This window comes from Calypte anna, chromosome 3, assembly GCF_003957555.1.
Source record: "Calypte anna isolate BGI_N300 chromosome 3, bCalAnn1_v1.p, whole genome shotgun sequence".
In the NCBI taxonomy this organism is placed as follows: domain Eukaryota; kingdom Metazoa; phylum Chordata; class Aves; order Apodiformes; family Trochilidae; genus Calypte; species Calypte anna.
In genome coordinates this window covers 26,324,200-26,343,658 of record NC_044246.1, presented here as the reverse complement: position 1 = coordinate 26,343,658, position 19,459 = coordinate 26,324,200, and the positions used below count along the sequence as shown (strand labels likewise).

General features: G+C 44.7%; 1 protein-coding gene across 1 annotated transcript; it reads right to left on the bottom strand.

Moving 5' to 3' along the window:
• Window positions 1-6,009: 6,009 nt before the first annotated feature.
• Window positions 6,010-18,720, bottom strand: MARC2 (mitochondrial amidoxime reducing component 2). Its single transcript, XM_030446876.1, has 7 exons — window positions 18,422-18,720; window positions 18,047-18,220; window positions 14,493-14,655; window positions 10,288-10,428; window positions 9,234-9,295; window positions 9,074-9,145; window positions 6,010-8,559 (listed from the first exon to the last, which is right to left on the bottom strand). Exons 1-7 carry the CDS (start codon window positions 18,688-18,690, stop codon window positions 8,430-8,432), a joined length of 1,011 nt encoding a protein of 336 aa, XP_030302736.1. The 5' UTR covers window positions 18,691-18,720; the 3' UTR covers window positions 6,010-8,429.
• Window positions 18,721-19,459: the final 739 nt, after the last annotated feature.

Sequence of the window (19,459 nt, the reverse complement as noted above, 5' to 3'; positions counted from 1 at the left end):
GCTTCTCCTGGTGCTGGGTGGTGCTTTGGGGGCTGCTGTCAGCAGCTCTGGGTCCCTGGCCCAGATTCAAACCCTCATTTGTTTCTCAGGCCCTGGATGGTTCAGGCAGCCAGGCACCGTGAGGTGTGCTTGCAGCAGCAGAGATGAGCTATGTGGGCAAATGTCCACTCCCAGCAGCCATAGGGCTTGTGAAGCTGGGAGGTTGCCCTTCTCAAGGGGCCTGTGCTTTTCTTCCTCCTCTCCTTTCCCTGGGACAGGGAGTGACTGTGGCTTCTCCCATTTGCAGTGCATGACGCCCACCACTGCAGCGTCAGTGATAGGCAGCAGCTCCTCATCCTCGGTGTCCCCAAGCTCACTGGAGGGTGCAGGGAGCATGGCCACCGAGAGCAAGTGGAGCTGCCCCTTCTGCTGCAGCACTCAAAAAGATGCCACCAACCTCCTGCCTCGCCTCCACCAAGCTTGCTTTAGGTGTGCAGTACACAGCGTGCTGCAGCAGCATGTCTGCCCCCTGTGCGTGTTGGAGACGACCTCCATCTTGATCTCCACGCAGGCAGATAACGATTTTGTTTTGTTCAGCCTCCCAGGTCCTGCAGAGCCACCAGATGAAGACCAGCAGGACGTGCAGGGTGTTGTGAGTCTGAGGCCCGGGGCTCAGGTGGGTGGCTTCCCTGCTGATATCTGGGCTGACTTCTTCAAGAGCCACCCAAATAACATCAGGCCCCTGCTGCCATGGCTGAGATCACAGCTTAGGGTGGTCCTTGAGGAGCAGTGGTGGCATCTGATGATGTGGGAGGCCAGACTTGTGAGCTGCCTGTGCCTCTATGGTCTGGACGTGGGGGTGTTGGCACGGACGCTGGAGACCAGGCTGCAAGAACACACACGGCCATTCGTCCTGCGCCTCATCACCGCGGCCCTGTGCCTGTGTGGCCAGGGCATACACCAGCACGTGGCCCAGAAGGACACCTCTGCTTCCCGGGGTGAGGACAACAGCCCCGCAGCCACCACCAGCCCCCTGGGGGAGGAAACTGATGACTGCAGCGTGGCCACCTCCAGCACCCCTGCAGGCTCAGATGAGGAGGAGGAAGCCGGCACTTCAGAGGCCGCCCTCCCCGGGGATCCTGGCCATACCCCACCTGTGCCCCTCAAAGCAGAGAAGGAGCAGCCCCAGCTGGAGCTGCAGGAGGCAGCAGCACCAGGTGCCTCTTCTGTCTGGGGAAGGAGTGGCTGGCTTAAGGCGACCCAGTGGCCTCGTAAGAGGAGAGCTTCCAGCCCGCTGGAGTGTCCCCTGCCCTTCAAGAGGCCGCGCCTTGCAGGTAGCCCCCGCATCTCCTCTGGGGTAACTGCCACCCCCCACCCGGCCTGGTCCAGCATCTCTGCAGGATCCCAGGTGGCAGCAGGGACAAGTGTCCCTCCTGGATGGGGCAGGAAGGACTTTTCTGGGGAGCCCCAGCGCCCCCCAAAGAGGAGGGCTTCCAGCCCCCTCAACTGTTCCTTGCCCTGCAAGAAGCCATGCCTCCTGCAGTGGCACTAGCAGGGCTGCAGTTGCTGTTTTCTTCTTGGAAAGGAAAATAAATTTCTCGTTCTTTGACACAGTCTCTGGATGCTTCTCTCTACCACTTCTCCTGGTGCCTTTTCCTGGTCCCCACACCCCACCATGGGGGGGCATGACAATGGGCTCCCTGAGCCATAGGGTCATGTTGGCAGCACCTCCTCCCACACAAAAGCCTGCAGCAGCCTCACACACAGTACAGGAGATGCATTCATCAAAGAGCCACCAAACTTCCCCCATCAAATTCCCAACCAAACTCATTCCCACAGAAATCACTGGTTTAACAACATAAGAAAGTAACATGGCTGGGAGATGAAGCACTATAGAAAGACATGCGTAGATGAGTAAATGCAAAGAGACGCACAGCTTTTCTACTGCTTGAAGGTGAGAGGCTAGGAATCTTTTTTATAACAAACAAACAAAAAAAAAACCCAAACCCCAGGTTTTTTTTTGTTTTAGGCTTTTGGGTTGTTTTTTTCTTTTAAAGTTAAAAAAGTATTTTAACATATCTGTGCAAATAAAGAAATTGTAATTTTATGTTGCCCTCTTGAAACGCATATGAGAATAAAAGCTTTAAGTTAGTGACAGCAATGCATTACGTAGGCAAGCTAAATAACTAAGGCTTTGAGGGGAAATAAGATACCAAGGTAAGAGGGCTGCCTCTTCTTGGTTCCTAGTATAGTTGGGTTCAATCTCATAGAATCATAGAATCATAGAATCATAGAATCACAGAATCAGCTGGGTTGGAAGGGACCTCTGAGATCATCAATTCCAACCCTTGATCCACTACTGCCATGGTTACCATGGCACTGAGTGCCACATCCAGTCTCTTTCTAAATGTCTCCAGGGACAGAGAATCCACTACTTCCCTGGGCAGCCCATTCCAATGTCTGATTACCTTCTCCATAAAAAATTATTTCTAATATCCAACCTAAACCTCCTCTGGCACAACTTGAGACCATGCCCTCTTGTCTTGCTGAGAGTTGCTTGGGAAAAGAGACCACCCCCCCCCCTGGCTACACCCTCCTTTCAGGTAGTTGTAGAGAGTGATGAGGTCTCCCCTGAGCCTCCTCTTCTCCAGGCTGAACACTCCTCAGCCTCACCTCATAGGACTTGTCCTGGAGTCCCTTCACCAGCCTGGTTGCCCTCTTTTGGACTCACTCCAGCACCTCAATATCCTTCCTGAACTGAGGGGCCCAGAACTGGACACAGTAGTTGAGGTGCAGCCTCACCAGTGCTGAGTACAGGGGCAGAATCCCTGCCCTGGACCTGTTGGCCACACTGTTCCTGATACAGGCCAGGATGCCATTGGCCTTCTTGGCCACCTGGGCACACTGCTGGCTCATGTTCAGCTTCCTGTCAATCCAGACTCCCAGGTCCCTTTCTGCCTGGCTGCTCTCAGCCACTCTGTGCCCAGCCTGTAGTGCTGCATGGGGTTGTTGTGGCCAAAGTGCAGGACCCGGCACTTGGCCATGTTGAACCTCATCCCGTTGGAATCAGCCCAACCCTCCAGTCTGTCCAGGTCCCTCTGCAGAGCCCTCCTGCCTTCCAGCTGATCCACACTCCATTTTCAGGAGTAAGCTGTGGGAGATGGTGTCAAAGGCCTTGCTGAAGTCCAGGTAGATCACATCCCGAGCCTTCCCCTCATCTACCAGGCAGGTCACCCGATCATAAAAGGAGATCAGGTTGGTCAGACAGGACCTGCCCTTCCTAAACCCATGCTGGCTGGGTCTAATCCCTCATTCATCTTGTAGGTGCTGTGTGATTGCCCCCAGGATGATCTGGAGGAAACCTGCCATAATCCAAGCATTCAGAGAAGCTCTGGCTGGGACCTGTCTTGCAGGCGCCTTGCCTGCAGCTCCCACAATGCCTGGGGCTCAGAAACTCCTGTCCAGGTCCATAACCCATGGCCAAACCATGGCCACTGACGCTCCAGAATTCTTCCAGCAGCCCCAGAGTTGTGGGCAGGCTTTGTAAGGACAGTGCTTCAAACACACTGATACCTCAACCTCTCTGGGTGCAGGAACTAGCCTCTTTTGCCTGCCATGAGAGTATTTTTTCCTACCATCCATGCTTGTGATTTCCCTACAGTTGTTAAGGGCAGAGTAAAAAGGGGAGAAGCACTCTAATCTTTTTGTTTACTTTAGCAGCTTTCCATTGTCTGCTGCACTTTCTGCCTTCCCTCAGCCCCAGATTAAAGCTATCAGATGGACGTTGTTCTTGCTGGCAATCTTAAAATAAGTATATGTTACTTACCTCTTCATGGATGCACAACAATAACCCCACACAGCTGCCCCCACTTCCAAGACAGACTCCGCAAGGCTGAGCTGAGTCCACAAGAGAAACCAAGCCAGTTCTCAGCAGTGCTACTGAAGACCTAGGAAGCTGTTTAAATAACATCTGCTCTCAGCATCCTCCAAGGGGCTGATAAATCACAGCAATTTCCTGGAGAACAGCAGCTCCCAGAACAGGTCACTCTAGAAGGCACAGCCACCACTGTCACCCACCTGCTGATGGACAATCTTGCAATGAGGGAGGATCCCAGGTGACCTTCAGTGCAGGCGTTTTGGTCACATAGCATGGTACAGTTTACTCAGCCAGGGAGCAGTTATATAGAGTTACACACATGATATTCAGCATAGTCCTTTTGCTCATCAGACACTGGGCTCAAGTGCCAAAAATCCTTTTTTTGTTTGTTTGTTTTTAATTAGTTGTTGAAGAATTGAAGTTATATGCCCTTACATTTCACATAAACTTAGCTTACATCCATCTCCAGGGCTTATCAGATATTTCTCACATTAGTCTGAGTGGTTCAGGTTTTTTTCCAAGACTTTTTACAACAGAGTTTAGACTGATGGACCTATCTGGCTTCCTAGTGCCTTTCCAGGATTAACTACATAGCAACTCTCCCACCTTCAATTAGGATGTTTGCAACTCACATGTCTGAACATGTGAACATGAGTTGGAGGAGAGTTCTGCTGTAAGTGACACAGCACAGGGTGCAGTAAACCATTACTGGATGGCTTCAGGTCTAATAAACAGAAGTAAAGGACAGCTGAGGGAAACAAAAGTTTATGTCACCTCTCTTGAGCAAACTAGAGGCAGGTTGATATCCTGCCCTACCTTACATGAACCCAAGGAATGGAGAGTTAATATTGGTTACCAAACTGCACAACTGTAAACACAGTGGAAGATTTTCAATTTGAGGAGGTAAAGGCCTCTTAAAAGACCTGGAACGTTGTTATTCTTGACCTCTCCTGTGATCTCCTTGTAGCCCAACTATTCACTACATTTTTTTATCTTCTATTAAAAACCTTAAGTTTTCAAAGAATATTAGGAAGTGCCCTGTGGGCAATGGAGAAAAACGAAGCAGATACTCTTTCAGTCTGAATCTAATGTCTAACGGTTCTTTTTCTTCAGTTAAGAGAAGACAACACTCTCTAACCCAGTTGGTTTCTTTCAGTCTTAAACTTCCATGAGTAAAATCTTGATAAAATGAAGAGATTTAGCCATCACCTTTTACTTATGCCAAGGTGATATAGGCAGTTCTGTCAAAAACTGTCCATGACTCTGCATGTAATCACACAGGCTCTCATAATCCTTCATAATCTCTGGAAGACAAACCTCCATTAACAGCAGATGCAGACTGGATTTGGAGTTTTAACAGCGAAGAGGCTCTGAGGGTCAGCACATCAATGAAGCAGAGTGATTTCTTCATTCCTGTTATCTAGTCCCTAAAGAAAATTGAGAACAGCCAGCTGGTGAACAAGCAGTGACAGGCTGTGAGGGCAATTTTGTAGTAGAGGAGGAGTAGAGGAGTAGTAGGAGTAGTAGGAGTAGTAGAGGAGATAGAATTCTACTGTACAGTACTGGTCCTAGAAGGAGGAGATATGCCACTCAGCTAGATACCTGCTGTGTAATGGTCCAGGAAAGAAGGGGAGATGGTTTAGCCTTACAGTGGGTGAGAAAACAGGTTCCCACCTAAACTTCCCAACGTCATGCTAACACCTTCTGTGCGTCTGTGGTCTGCATGCGAAGTCTCTGTCTGCTGTACAGCTCAGGCTACAATCACTTGGACTTGGATTTCCTTAAATAGATGTGATGAGCTGTTGCTCACTGGGGAATGTGACACGCCTCAGGCTTTTTCCCTATTTTCCTGTCTATGGAAAAAAAGAAGATAGTCTGTAAACATCTTTTTTCCTCGTGTAGGTCATAAGAGAGGGAAAATCTAGCCCGGAGACCGATTACATCTGATGGTTTTGCTCTCTTACGTACATGGCTTCCTCTGGTTAACTGCATATTGACCTAAACTTAGAGGTTAGATAAAAAAATAAAAAATAAAAAATAAATAAATAAAAAAAAATTAAAAAAATCACTACCATATATGATGTCCTGAAAATAGCAGCAGACGTTAGATGCAAAAACCAGAAGGTTCACAAGTTTTACACGACAAGAATCTGTTCAGTAGAAGTTAATACCTTTATTTTATTCCTTTAGAGTTAAAACAATTTGAGTTTTGAGTACACAGTTTTAAAAAGTTTTATGATAGTCACGTTTTCAGTCAGTCATTTTCCTAAATCTCTTTAGAAAAATCAAATACAATTCCTACAGTTAGAGCAGCCCAACACACACATGAAGATATGTATATTGTAATGTTTGTAAGCTACTCTTTCTGCTTCACACAGTGGCCCTCTTTCATCACACAACGGACTTAAGTGGCATTTCTGAAATGTGTTGTACTCAGATGTACACCTATTTCAGGATTTTAGCCAAATTCAATATGGGGCTTTTACAGGGATAAATCAGGGCTTTAGAGCTATTTTTTTTTTCTTAGCGGGAATACAGATGCAGTTTCTCACTGGATAAAACAACCCCATTTCCACATTAGTCCAACCTATGATAGTCTAGCAACTAAGCAACATGATCTATGCCATAAAATTTATGCTACATAAATCCTAATGTGTTGCTAAAACAATGCTGAAAAAATATGCTGGGCTAGGGGTAAAAGAATTGGCTCTCTTCGGACTTCATGAAGAGACACACTTAACTAATTGCTTTGGCAAGTCAGCAGGCTGCCTTTGCTTAATACCATTAGGAATCCATAAGCTTTCAGCTTCTAATAGTAAGGATCTTCAACATACACTTTTTAAAAATTAACCTAAAAATTATTTTCTTTTTAAAAAGATGCTTTTTCTCTCACTTCCTCTCACTAGTTGCTGTGTCAGGCAGAAGAATGGACAAGCACACAATGTGCAGTCCTCACTGGGCACTTGTATGTCACATGAAAACTTTAGACTTGCAGAGCACTCTGCTAATGAAAAGATATTAAGAGCAACTCCTGAAGTCACAAAAAATAGAAAACTTCCTTCCCCAAATGCCTGCATCAGGCTTTCCACATACATCTATCTGGATTTGCTCAAAAGCACAACAGTTCTTCATTTTACAGGTTTGAGTTTTGAGCATGCAACAACATTCCAACTTCAGATTAATAGAAAACAAAGAATCTGAACACCAAACTGGATTATGATTTGTCCTTCTTCAGACTTAATTAAGATTCCTCTTTTGGGCTTCTTTAACACAAGGTCTAGTAATCCATGACAAAGCAACAGGCAGTCAAACATTTGAAAGATGGAAGGCTTTTGTCTTCAAGTCCACTTTTTTTAAATAAATAATGTAACATTTGAAGACATTAGTGATATCATCCAACTAATTTCCTCCCGTCTTATACTGTATAAAATATAGCAGAAAATATAATCGTCACACAAATGGCTGACATTTTGTTTAGGACAGGGGTGTGGTGGGCAACCAGAGATCTAAACAAGTAACCAATAAGTATATTAACATGCTCAGGCTAAAACTGCAGCCTTCCCAATACCTTAGAGAGCAATTGGGATTGCTTAGCAATCTCTCTATAGTAAGAGGCTCACCAAGCCAGAGAAGAATCACATACGAACAAGGAATCCCAGTAATATTTGCCTGGACATCAGTCTGAACAGGGCAGGCTCAGAATCAGATCACTCCCAACAGCTTTTCATCCCTTCCAATGTGCATCAACTCTCTGATTCAGCAAATGCTTAATTCTTTTAGTCAAACTGGAAGTTCTATTGATGCATTAGCAAATGCACCATTACTCTACAGCCTAGAAGTTATGATATGCTTCATAGAAGAAAAGAAACAGTTGCTCATATTTTGTCAAGCAAAGGTAAAACTAAATGCACCCCTAAGTTCTACAGATTGTTAGCTTCTAAATTAAAGAACCATTTAGCCAGCTCAAAAACCTCTCCTGATATTTCTCAAAAAAGAGGAGCAATCTCCAGGAAATGACTGCAGGGTAAGAAACATTGTAAGGAAGTACCTGCAGGCACAAATAGGGTAAGATGCTTAGGACCAAAGAATGGTGGAATCTAAAACAGTCTTGTCATGGGCACTCACCTGTAAAGGCAGCTCTGTGATCAACACACTTCATACACTTGGCACAACTTCTTGGGGTTCTTTAGAGGCACTGAGTGTATCTAATGCACAATGCACAAAGCACAATGCAAAGCCCTTGTACATGAGTTTGGATTATTATATTGAATTTAAACTAAACTTTTAGGAGGTGTAATACTCACAGCAGTACTGTAAAGTCTGTCTTGGATTAAAGTTTATTATATCACAGCCTCCAGAAAAAACTAAAGCCATGGTAGCTACAGGTATGCTAAGGAGATGACAAAACTGAAATGATTGGCACTTCATAGCCTCAGACCTCCCCTGCACCTTAAAAAGGAACATAACACAAAAAATACTACAAAGGCTAAGAAAAAGTTATGCTGGTGACAGTGTTGATGGGAAAACAATTTGAATATCAAAATGAAAAGTCATCTTCCAACCAAAATCTCTCTCATGACTGGATCATCTTGTACACGGGGTCTCCAACTCGGATTGTTCCAGTTTTGTCAACACCGAAGTATCTTCCAAAGAGAGGGCTGGATTTGTAGATATGTCGCTGGGACGGGTCACATAAGCGGTAACTGCAGAGAGAGCACTTCTTTAGAAGCAGTGATAGCAAATTATAAACATCAAAATAACAGTGATGAGAAAGAGGACATATGAATAGTGATGTCCTGTTTTGGTCACCATACTAGAATACAAGTCTAAATAAACATTAGAATTAAAAAAGCCTAAGAAGTTGAAATGGAGACAAAAAGCCTGTCTATGTTCACACACTCGTGTGTAATAGACACGAGAGACATTATAAGAAGAAATGCCTAAGTCAGACATTTAAATAACTGTTATCCCAGGTATTCACCCTAGCAGAGATGAAAGAGAGTGAAGGTAAAGTCTGCAAGAAAGAAGAGAGTTCTTCCTGAATTTTCTTACCATACAGAAATGCGGAAAGTAGAATGGCAGCCAATACAGACCTTTACATTGCATTATGACATCCCACACATAAATCAAACCACTTCTAAAACACTATTTTAACATCTGTTGGGATCTAGCTTAAGTCCACTCGCACAGCCTAAGAAGCACTGGTATTTTTCCAACCTTTTCAATGTTTCCAGGGGCTCCTTCCTGTCCAGGATTCCAGTGTCTGGGTTAACAGTTGTTAAAATACATCTGCAATGACAGACAGCATGAAGTCAATACCAGTTTCTTATTATAAATCTCTATACATCTGTATAAAATAATGGTCCCAAATATTTACCTGGAACAGCACAATGTCCCTTTCAATTCCACATCACCAATTAGAATATCCTCCCAGGTGTCCTAAAGAGATGGTAAACATTTTGCACAGATTAGACATATTCACATGCAACCATTTTTCCAGGAGTGGCACAGTCATTCCTTGAAGAAGCAGTACCATTCCAGATGGTAACCTTTACTTGCACCTCCAAAGTAAGTACAATTATGTTATGTTACTATTTCAATGAAAAATCCACTATCACTGCATTCATCCAGTTCACAATCCACTAGTAATTATTGCTGGAGAGAAAGATACAGAACTAATAAATCCCATTCTGCAACTTGCACTTGTTTGAACATAAAGCAAGCTTATTCCTACTGTATGTATGATGATGTGATCTGTGACCCTGGTAATTCAGCATATTTGAAGAAAAAATTTTAGTAGACATTCTTGCTTCTCACCTACACAAGATTCCTATTGCAATCCTTCCTGGAACAGAAAACCCCATTCCCATTTCAGGAACTTAACAGATTTAGGAAAACATCAGCTCTATACAGAGAAAATTATTTGCCATAGTGGCAACAGGACATTAAAAACACTTAAAGCCATTATCAGCAGTTCACTTCATCATCAGGTACCTTCCCAGACAAAGTTTTATGAAATACCAGAATATTGTCAGAGACTGCAGAACTGCAAGGATAAGTATTACTTTTACACCACTAACTTTAACACACTGTCAATTTACAAATTCTTCATTTGTGTCAGTAATTGATAGATTATAGCATGCATAGCTTTCCCTATTTTACTCTTAAAGATGAGTTTCTAGTAGTAGTTTGTCATTTAAATACACTTTGTCCTTTGCTAAGCTAAATAAGCATTCTCAGACCTGTTTCCTCCCCTCAGTGTTTAACAGGTACCAACATGAGCAGAAACTCTCTCCCTGGAATCCAGATTAAAAAAAAAAAGTAAACCAGAGAATAGCAGCTTTCCCCATCCTTCACTATCACACAAGGAAAATGAGTTACAATGAAATATAACCAAGCTTTCAAAAAGGTGTTTAAGATAGCTACTATACCTCCTCAAAAGGACTGCAATCTGTCACAAGAATATTTGGTCTGAAATTTTCCATCTTAACTTTCTTCTCCAGTCTGGTATTTAAATCTTCCAGTGAAGCTTCTGAGATCATCAAGATAGGGCTACAGTCAGGATAGGCAACCTACACAAACAAATCAACAAAACCTGAAGTTCCTGTAAGAGCATGGGAGCAAAGTTAATGAAAGACAGTGATGTTGGAACCAGTGGTCACACATGAGCCATCTACGAACCTGCTGAACTTCTCTTGCTGACTGTAATCAAGTAGTTTTTCTATACAATGAGTGTGTCTTACTAGAACACCAGAGGGAGCTTCAAACACAGAACAGCAATACTAAATTGCAACAGTCCATTTGCAAATCTAACTTACTTGAAAGTCAGAGGGCTGCCATTTTAGTAAACAAGGCCAATGAACTTTAATTTTAAAGGAAAACTCCTCTATGAGCTAGTTCCACAATAAAATACCACACCAAAAATAAAACAACAACCAAAACAAACAAAAAACCCCACAAAAATTTCTACAAGAATTTTAGTGTAGACCCTTTCTCCCTTTTCTAATACAATCCTTTCGTTTGCCTCAGACATGCCCTTACAACAAGAAGAGTGTTGAAATAAATACACAAAAAATTCTGCCTTCTTTTTATGTTAGATTCCTCAATGTCATGGCTCCTAATGTGACACCCCTTTTGCTGAAACCTAGCCTCTGGATTGGTTTCAGTGCCCTGGCATATTAAATGTATCTGGATTGTCTCAGTGCTCTTACATATTAACTGCACATGCTTAAAGGTCCATAATTGAATACATCTCTTTGTGCAAGAAAAAGCAAAAATCAATGCACTACAGGTAATAACATCACATCAGTAAGGGAACATATTTATAATCTGCATTTGCTTAAAAATCTTACATGCATCAGGTACAGTTCAAACCACCTTCACATCAGAGTAATTCAGACAAAAAAGAAGGGCATCAGTGGCTTCAATGAGACAAGCATGCCTGAGTACAGCATCTCCTTTACCTACCTGCAGTAAATTTCTCTAACTTTCTCTAACCTTCGACCCTCTTCCCACCACAAAAGAGACAGATGAAACCTCTAACCTTCTGTGGATTATAATTCCTAGGCCCTGTCTTAAGCATTGCTCCTTTAAACACAATAGGAGGTAACAACTCTCATATGTACAGTCCTAGACCTATCAAGGTATAGGAAACAGAGGCTTTCTGAAGTACCAGGACACTCCCTTTATGATTCAATTGCTCTTTGCCTCAGTTTCACTGGCTTTAATCTGGAGTTGGAGACTTTCCACAGAAAGCAAAGAGCACAGCAGACTCTGAACTGGTAACAGTCTTGGAAGTACTAACAGAAGGCCAAGTTGGTACCTGTGATGCCAGCTGCTCACCCATGTTGAAAAACACGGAGCTCAGTTTGGCTCCAGCTATGTCAAATAAAGACCAAACAAGAAAAGACAGATAAATGTCTGGGAGTCCAGTGAAGTCCCCACTGACTGGAAAAGAGGAAACATAGCTCCCATTTTCAAAAAGGGAAAGAAGGAAGATCCAAGGAACTACAGGCTGGTCACTCTCACCTCTGTGTCCAGTAAGATCGTGGAGCAGATCCTCCTGCAGACATTGCTGGAGCAGAAGAATAATGAAGAGGTGACTGGGTTTAATCAGCACGGCTTCACCAAGGGCAAATCATGCCTGACAAATCTTGTGGCCTTCTATGAAAAGGTCACAGCATCAACAGACAAGGGATGAGCAACCAGGATCATTTACCTGGACCTGAGCAAAGCCTTCGACACAGTCCCACACAACATCCTGGTCTCCAAGCTGGTAAAACATGGGTTTGATGGATGGACCACTCAGTGCATTAAGAACTGGCTTGACAGCCACACCTGAAGAGAGGATGTCAGTGGGCCCATGTCCAAGTGGAGGCCAGTGACAAGTGAAGTCCCTCAGTGATCAGTACTGGGACCAGTCTTGTTAAAAATCTTTGCTGGTGACATGGATGGTGGCATTGAGTGCACCCTCAGCAAGTTCACTGATGACCCCAAGTTGTGTGTTGGAGCTGACACACTGGAGGGAAGGGATGCCATCCAAAGGGACCTTGACAGGCTGGAGAGGTGGGCCCATGCCAACCTCATGAAGTTCAACAAGACCAAGTGCAAGGCCCTGCATCTGGATCAAGGCAATCCCAAACACTGATATAGGCTGGGCAGTGACTGGCTTGAGAGCAGCCCTGAGGAAAAGGGCTTGGGGGTGCTGGTGGATGAGAACTTCAACAGGAGCTGTCAGTGTACACCTGCAGCCCAGAAAACCAACGGGGTCCTTGGCTGCATCAAGAGAACTGTGGCCAGCAGGTCAAGGGAGGTGATTCTCCCCCTCTGCTCTGCTCTTGCGAAACCCCACCTGAAGTACTGTGTCCAGTTCTGGAGCCCCTTTTCCAGGAGGGACATGGACGTCCTGGAGTGTGTCCAGAGAAGGGCCACGAGGATGATCAGAGGGCTGGAGCACCTCTCCGATTGTTTTACTGATTGAGAATGGTAATGAAACTTTTTCAGAGTGAAAAAAGAGTAGACATGTTTTGCTGGTGATAACTAAATACTACAACCAAATAAGAAAAGTACAGAACAAAGCACCTAAAGCAGACAGATAGAAAATATATAGGGTAATGCATCAAATCATTACTACATAAGAGAAGGGACAGTGATTAAGAGAGCTACATCACCACTTGCATATGTTGCCATCATCCAGATCTGCAGTCACTGGGGAGCCCTGGTTGCAGTGAGGATTTGCAGAACCCTTCCCAGCAAGTGGGAAAATCCTACACAGTGTGTCCACCCATAGGTGAGGCATCCAAAGTTCCTGCAAGGAGGTCCAGCCTTATATATTTAACAACCTGCAAGTAAGGATGACTTTGCATATTACACTATGTGGAGACATCTGGTTCATCTCCTGACCACACATGACGAGGATGGGGCCAGAGTCCGGGGTGTGGTTGGCAAGGTTTTTTTAATATACTCTCTTTCAAAAAATCAAGTCATTTATTTTTTATAAATGATGTTTTTAATGATTAATACAAGGATACAATGTCAGTTATTTTTTATATACAAGGACACAGTCTCAATTATTTTTGCTGTTTCCATACAAGGCAACACTGGCCCATTGTCCAAGTCTCAGCACTACCATACAAGGAAAGGACTCACCTATGGGTCAGCTCTGGCTTGGGCCTATTGTCCAAGCCTTAGCACTACACCTGTGAAGACAGACTGAGAGAGTTGGGGTTATTCAGTCTGGAGAGCAGAAGGCTCTGAGGAGACTTTATTGTAGCCTTCCAGTATCTAAAGGTGCCCTGCAAGAAAGCTGGTGATGGACTTTTTAGCATGTCAGGTAGTGACAGGACTAGGTGGATGGATTCAAACTAGAAGAGGGTAGATTTAGATTTAGATTTAGATTGGAAGTTAGGAAGAAGTTTTTCACCATGAGGGTGGTGAGACACTGGAACAGGTTGCCCAGAGACGTGGTGGAAGCCTCATCCCTGGAAGTTTTTTAAGTTTTTAAGTTTTTCCAAGCTGGACAGGGCTCTGAGCAACCTGATCTAGTGGGAGGTGTCCTTGCCCATAGCAGCAGGGTTGGAACTACCTAATCTTAAAGGTCCCTTCCAACGCTGAAAATTCTACGATTCTATGAAATGGAAGAATTTGCTTAATGAGGAAAAAGGCTTCCTTAGCTTTTTCTTTATTTCACTTCTTTTCTCCAACAGAAGATGTTGCAGGTATGGCTAATTAGTTAAATGAGAGCAGCCAATCACTTGATTCTATAAAAGGCTAGTCCCATCTTTTGATAGGTGATGATCCTGTCCACTTTCCCTAGAAGGTGTGCTGGACCTTCTCCCTACAGTGGGGATGCCTGCTTGAGCAATGGCTCCTGACAAGGAAGAAAAGGGATACTCAGCCTTACTCATTGAAGGGTAAGAAATATCTAATCCCTATAAAGGAGTTCTTAGCTTTTAAGTCTTTAGGATCCTTACAAAACTACAGTCATTGTATTATCATATTGCCTATACATATTATTTTAATCACTGCTGTAGAACTAGTATAAGACCTACTGGTATGTAAGATGGAATGGGCAGTTTCAGTGGGTGGGTGGGAAATGATTAAAAAAATACTTCTGATAAAAGGAACATTCATTTACCTCATCAGTGGTTCGAAAAAGGTTTATGATATCCTTTGACTTTCTTGGCACCATGGAGGGCTCAAAATGCACCAGTCGATATGGTTCTGAATTCAGGAAATTGGTGATCCACTGAGCCACTTCATCTCCACAGTCTCTGCCTTGGATATCCTGTCCAAACACCCTAAAGGTCACAAGACACATCAGTAAGTTAGCTAGAAGGCTGAAGGCTCGAACTTTTTAATTATTTAAAAGCAAACAATCTGTATTCATTTGTAGCAAGGTACAGTAAACAAACCACACAGATTATAATGAGGTGGAAGTTGGTCTCTGAATTTGGAATATGGATCTTTCTCAGTGTGCAGCCTCCCTGTGGCCACCTTATTTTGGAAACCAAGTAACATGGACACAGCCAGATGATAGCAGCTGGGGAGAGAATGAGCCATTAAAATAGACTTCAGGTACCCAGAGCTAACTGTCACATCAATGACCAGTACAAAGCACATTTTCAAGCAAGAAAGATCTGTTCCTGCATTTGCATGCAACTGAAACACCAAGAGATTTCTATGCATAAATCAACTAAAAGGGAATTGATTCCAAAAAAATTAACAATAGCTTAAAAGGATGTTGTTAGTTACTGCAACTGACATTTACAAATATTAATTGTAAATTAATTAATTTAATTAAGGAAGCTCTCCTTCAGGTATTTTGTGCTGTAAACATTTAGCCAGAGCTGAGTGAAACTTTTAAACTCAAACTTAGCATATCAGTTTCTTCAGAGTGGTTAAAGATTTTTAAAGGAAAGTAAGTTCATGCGTCTTAAGAACCCACTGGTGGCAGAATACAAACAAGTTTATGCAAGGAAGACTTTCCTGGAAAGAACCAGTAGACCTCAACTTTTCAGTAAACTTTAACACCAGCCATGAATAAATTTACTACTCTCTTCAAAGTAGCAATTTTCACCCAAATGCCCTGCAGTTTCCTCTGCCTCTGCAATGAAACTCTGGACAGCCTGAGGCACAGAGATGCCCAGGCTGTTCATCTAGCCTGAGCCCAGCTCCTAGGAGTCCTCCTTTACTCATGAGGGAAGAGATGAATTGTTAGGGTGCCTGCAGCAATATCTCTGCTCTGCTTGCTGGGATCCCTGTACCAACTCTGAGGCAGGGCTTGGGATTCAAGATTATTGCTCCAGACAGAATTCAACTACTTTTCCCTCTATTCTCTCAGTCCCTACATGCCTTCTGACTGGCAAGACATTAAAGGTGAGGGTCTTACATCTTCCTAATATTTTCAACCCATGAAGCAACTCTGTCCTGAGCATCCTGTCCATCCATGTGGGCAGATCATGCAGTTAAGGTACTGCAAGACATACTGGCAAAGAGCACACATGAAGAGCACAAGGGCTCTTAAATAGAGGGCTATGGAAATAGCTCAATTTATACAATGGCTTCAGTCCTACATTCAACTCCCCCAAACAAAGGATTTTTAAATATCCACATAAAATCTGCAACTGGACTTGGCAGTTTTAAAGATAACCATCTGCCTGACCTTTTGCAGCCAGATGCACTGCTGCACTGCATTAGCTCCAAACTGCTGTTTACAAGCCAGCACCAACCTGAAGGCTTCATGTTCACCCAGTGGCAGAATAAATGCAAGCCTGTGCAGAAGAGGCACTTGCCAGCAGTGCATGCCATGCAGTAAGACAGCTGCTCCCATGCACAAGCTAGAAGGGAAGAGTTTCAGAACAAAAGCCACATCTTCATTTGCCTGAATACAGTTCTACTCCCCAAAACTCATTCTACTGAACAGCTGAGTGGATCAAAAAGAATCATCCTTGAACTGACAAATGGCAAGCTGTTTAAGCACAGCAGAGTTACACAAAACCTCAGGATTCCTCCTGAAAAGTAGAAGGCAACTTTTAAATGCAGGTATACTATAGGTATTGCTCATTTCACGTCCTATGACACCAAATACAGTACCAGACAACTTGATAATTTTTAAAGGTCATTTACAGGTATCTACCTTTTGCTTGTTTGCGTTACTGAATTCCAGCAATTTTAAAGCCAGAGATTACAATCATATATTAAGGCAAAAAGAAAAAAAAAAAGAAAAGAAAAACAAGTCACTAAAATCTGAAATAAGAAAATCCAAGATAATTTTTCAGTATTGAAATGCATTAACTCTAACTTTTTTTCTAATGGCAGAACAAACTTTAGAAAAATCCTGAAAACCACATTTTTGTAGTGTATGTAGTGTATGACTAACATACTCACATTACTTTTTCTTTGAAACTCTGTTCTATTTTTCCATGAAAAATGTTTTAATTTGTAACTTGCACTTGTCTTATCTAAACAGAGGTACTAAGCTATGTTGATCAAGAGCTTCCACTGCAAGAGTTATTCTAAAAGCTAATGAATGCAATTTCTTTCCAGTTCTCTTCTAGTTTTAATTGTAGCAGCTGAGATGTTAACCTTGGCTGCTATCCAAATGAAAAATACCTATCCCTATCTTTGTAGGGGCTAACACCATTTAGTTACTAAATAGTCCTCTACATTAAATTACATTTTAACAGCGCAAAGGTTTTCTGCTTACTCTTGTGAGTTTTCCAGCACGGATTTCAATATATGGATAGAGTAACTAGGCTTGTAGAGCTAAATGACTTAGAACACACTCACCTCTCACCCCTCTAAGACAGCACCTGCAAGGATGAGCTGCTGTCTGGGGATGCCTAGCTTTCCCCTGTGGCCACAGAACTAGTCTTGGACAAGTAAATTACTAATTTAGGCACCTCAGTTAAATGCCTACAGACAGGGGTGAGGGAATCTAAACCCTGACATCTCAACAATTCCAAATAGTGTGTTTACAAAAACATTGATGCATATATTGGTGATTAAGAAATATCAGTATGCTTGACTGAGGCTCTCAGATGCAATTGCTCGTGCAAGCAAAAATTAAAACACTGGAAGTAAACACAAATGAGTAAACACAACAGAGCAGGAAGACTGAATATCACAGTTCATTTGGCATATGTGTAACATATGTTTTTTGAACATCGTGTCATCTTTAACCAAGTTGTTTTCACCAGTGTTTAGCAGATTAAAACTAGACATTTTGCTGTGACAGTCAATCCTGGCATTCCGTATAACACGTGGCAGAGAAATTCACATCATGGTTTGGGTTGGAAAAAAACTTTAAAGATGACCTTGCCCAACCCCCCTGCCATGGCCAGGGACGTCTTCAACTAGATCAGGTTGTTCAAAGTCCACCTAACCTGGCCCGGCACCTTTCCAAAGGTGAGGCACCCACCTTCCTCATAAAAAGCTTCTTCCAATGAAAATCCATTGCCCCAGTCAGAACAGTCCCCAGTCTGAAGTCTCTCGATTACATTATGCAGATAGGAAGACAGAATCCCACAGAAAGTAGCAGAGGCACCAGCCTTTCACCCTCCCACTTCCTATACAAGCAAACACAAGCCACGCCATCTTCAAAAGCAGGAGCACGTAAGTGAGAGGCAGTATCTACAGAGAAGGGAGGGGAAAACAAAACAAAACAAAACACAACACCTTCTTCAGTACCTGCAGGTCTTCACGGGATTTTTCTTGGGGAGCTTTATGGGCAAGTACAGCTCCTTCATATCTGGGGCTTCCAAGATTAAGTGTCCATTTTCACAGTAGACGGTAATGAGGACAAGACGCGGCTCCTGACGAGCTGTAACCATGTGCCCGTCTTCCTTGATCACAAGCCAAAACCTGCGGAGTGACAGGGGGCAGGAAAACCATGAACAACGTTAAAGGACGGTACCGAGAGCAAGGCGTCCTCACAGCGATGCGGGAGCAGCATCGGCGGCCGGGCAGCCGAGCAGTGCCCGCCCCCGGACCGGGCCAGGCCGCACCGCCTGGTACCGCGCCTCGCTCCGGCTTCCCACCCCACCCCACCCCACGCCGCCGTACCTGTCCCGCAAGTCGCCACTCCGCAGCCCCATCGGCGTCACCTGCGCCTGCCCCACTGCCACCCCCCGGCACGACTTCACCGGGTACACGACGAGCCTCAACACCGTGCCCACCCGCTGCAGCCGCCGCCGCCGCGCAGCCCTCCGGCCGGACCATCCCCAGGCCCCCCCAAAGAGAGCGCCCAGCGCCAGCAGCGCCGCAGCCCCCCACAGCCAGCGCGGCCGCCCCGCCGGCAGCCACCGGGCCAGCGTACCCCGCAGCCCCTCCATGGCGACTGCGCCCGGGCGGCGGCGGCGGCGGCGGCGGCTGAAGGGGCGGGAGCCGGGGGCGGGCCAAGGACGGGCGGGCGGGCTGGCGGCCGCTTCCTCCGGCCCCGCTGCGCCTGTCACCCCACAGCCCCCTTCGTGGCAGCTTCGGTGGGAGCCGGCGCCTGCCTCACTTCCGCCGGACGGGACTTTGGGGGGCAGGCACTGCCAATACAGAGTGGAAAATAAAAGCCGGAATACACGCGGTCTGTGTCCAGTTTGATGAAATGCAGCATCAAACTACAGGCAGCAGATGCGTTTCTGTTAGTTTCTGGGGTTTTTTTTGAAAGCAATGTGGCAGGGAGAGAATGAACTGTGTAGAAATATACGAGTTATATGAAATTCAGCTGTTTGGCTTGACAGAGAAGAAAGGGGGAAACAGCTGGAGCGAAGAGGTGGTGTGGAGGGCAGCAAATGGCAGCGCCTGAGGCTGGGGCAGGGCGTCTGGGGCCGCTTGGCTGCCTTGGGGCATCTGCCCACACCAGCTGCCTGGGACCATCTTCCAGAGAGCCCCTCCAAGTTTCTGTCTCGTCAGCAGGGTCGCAGGTTTGGGATGCCCAGCTGCAAAGCAAATGGGACATGATGGGAGAGGCTGGAGTGTCCAACAACACTTGGTATAGGTCTCTCCTTACAGGCAAAGCTAAAACCTGGGCTGTTGATTTTTTCAGCACCCATGTTCAGGCTTGCAGGGATCTGGTGGTTGAACTCACTAATTGAAATTTTTAGCATCATT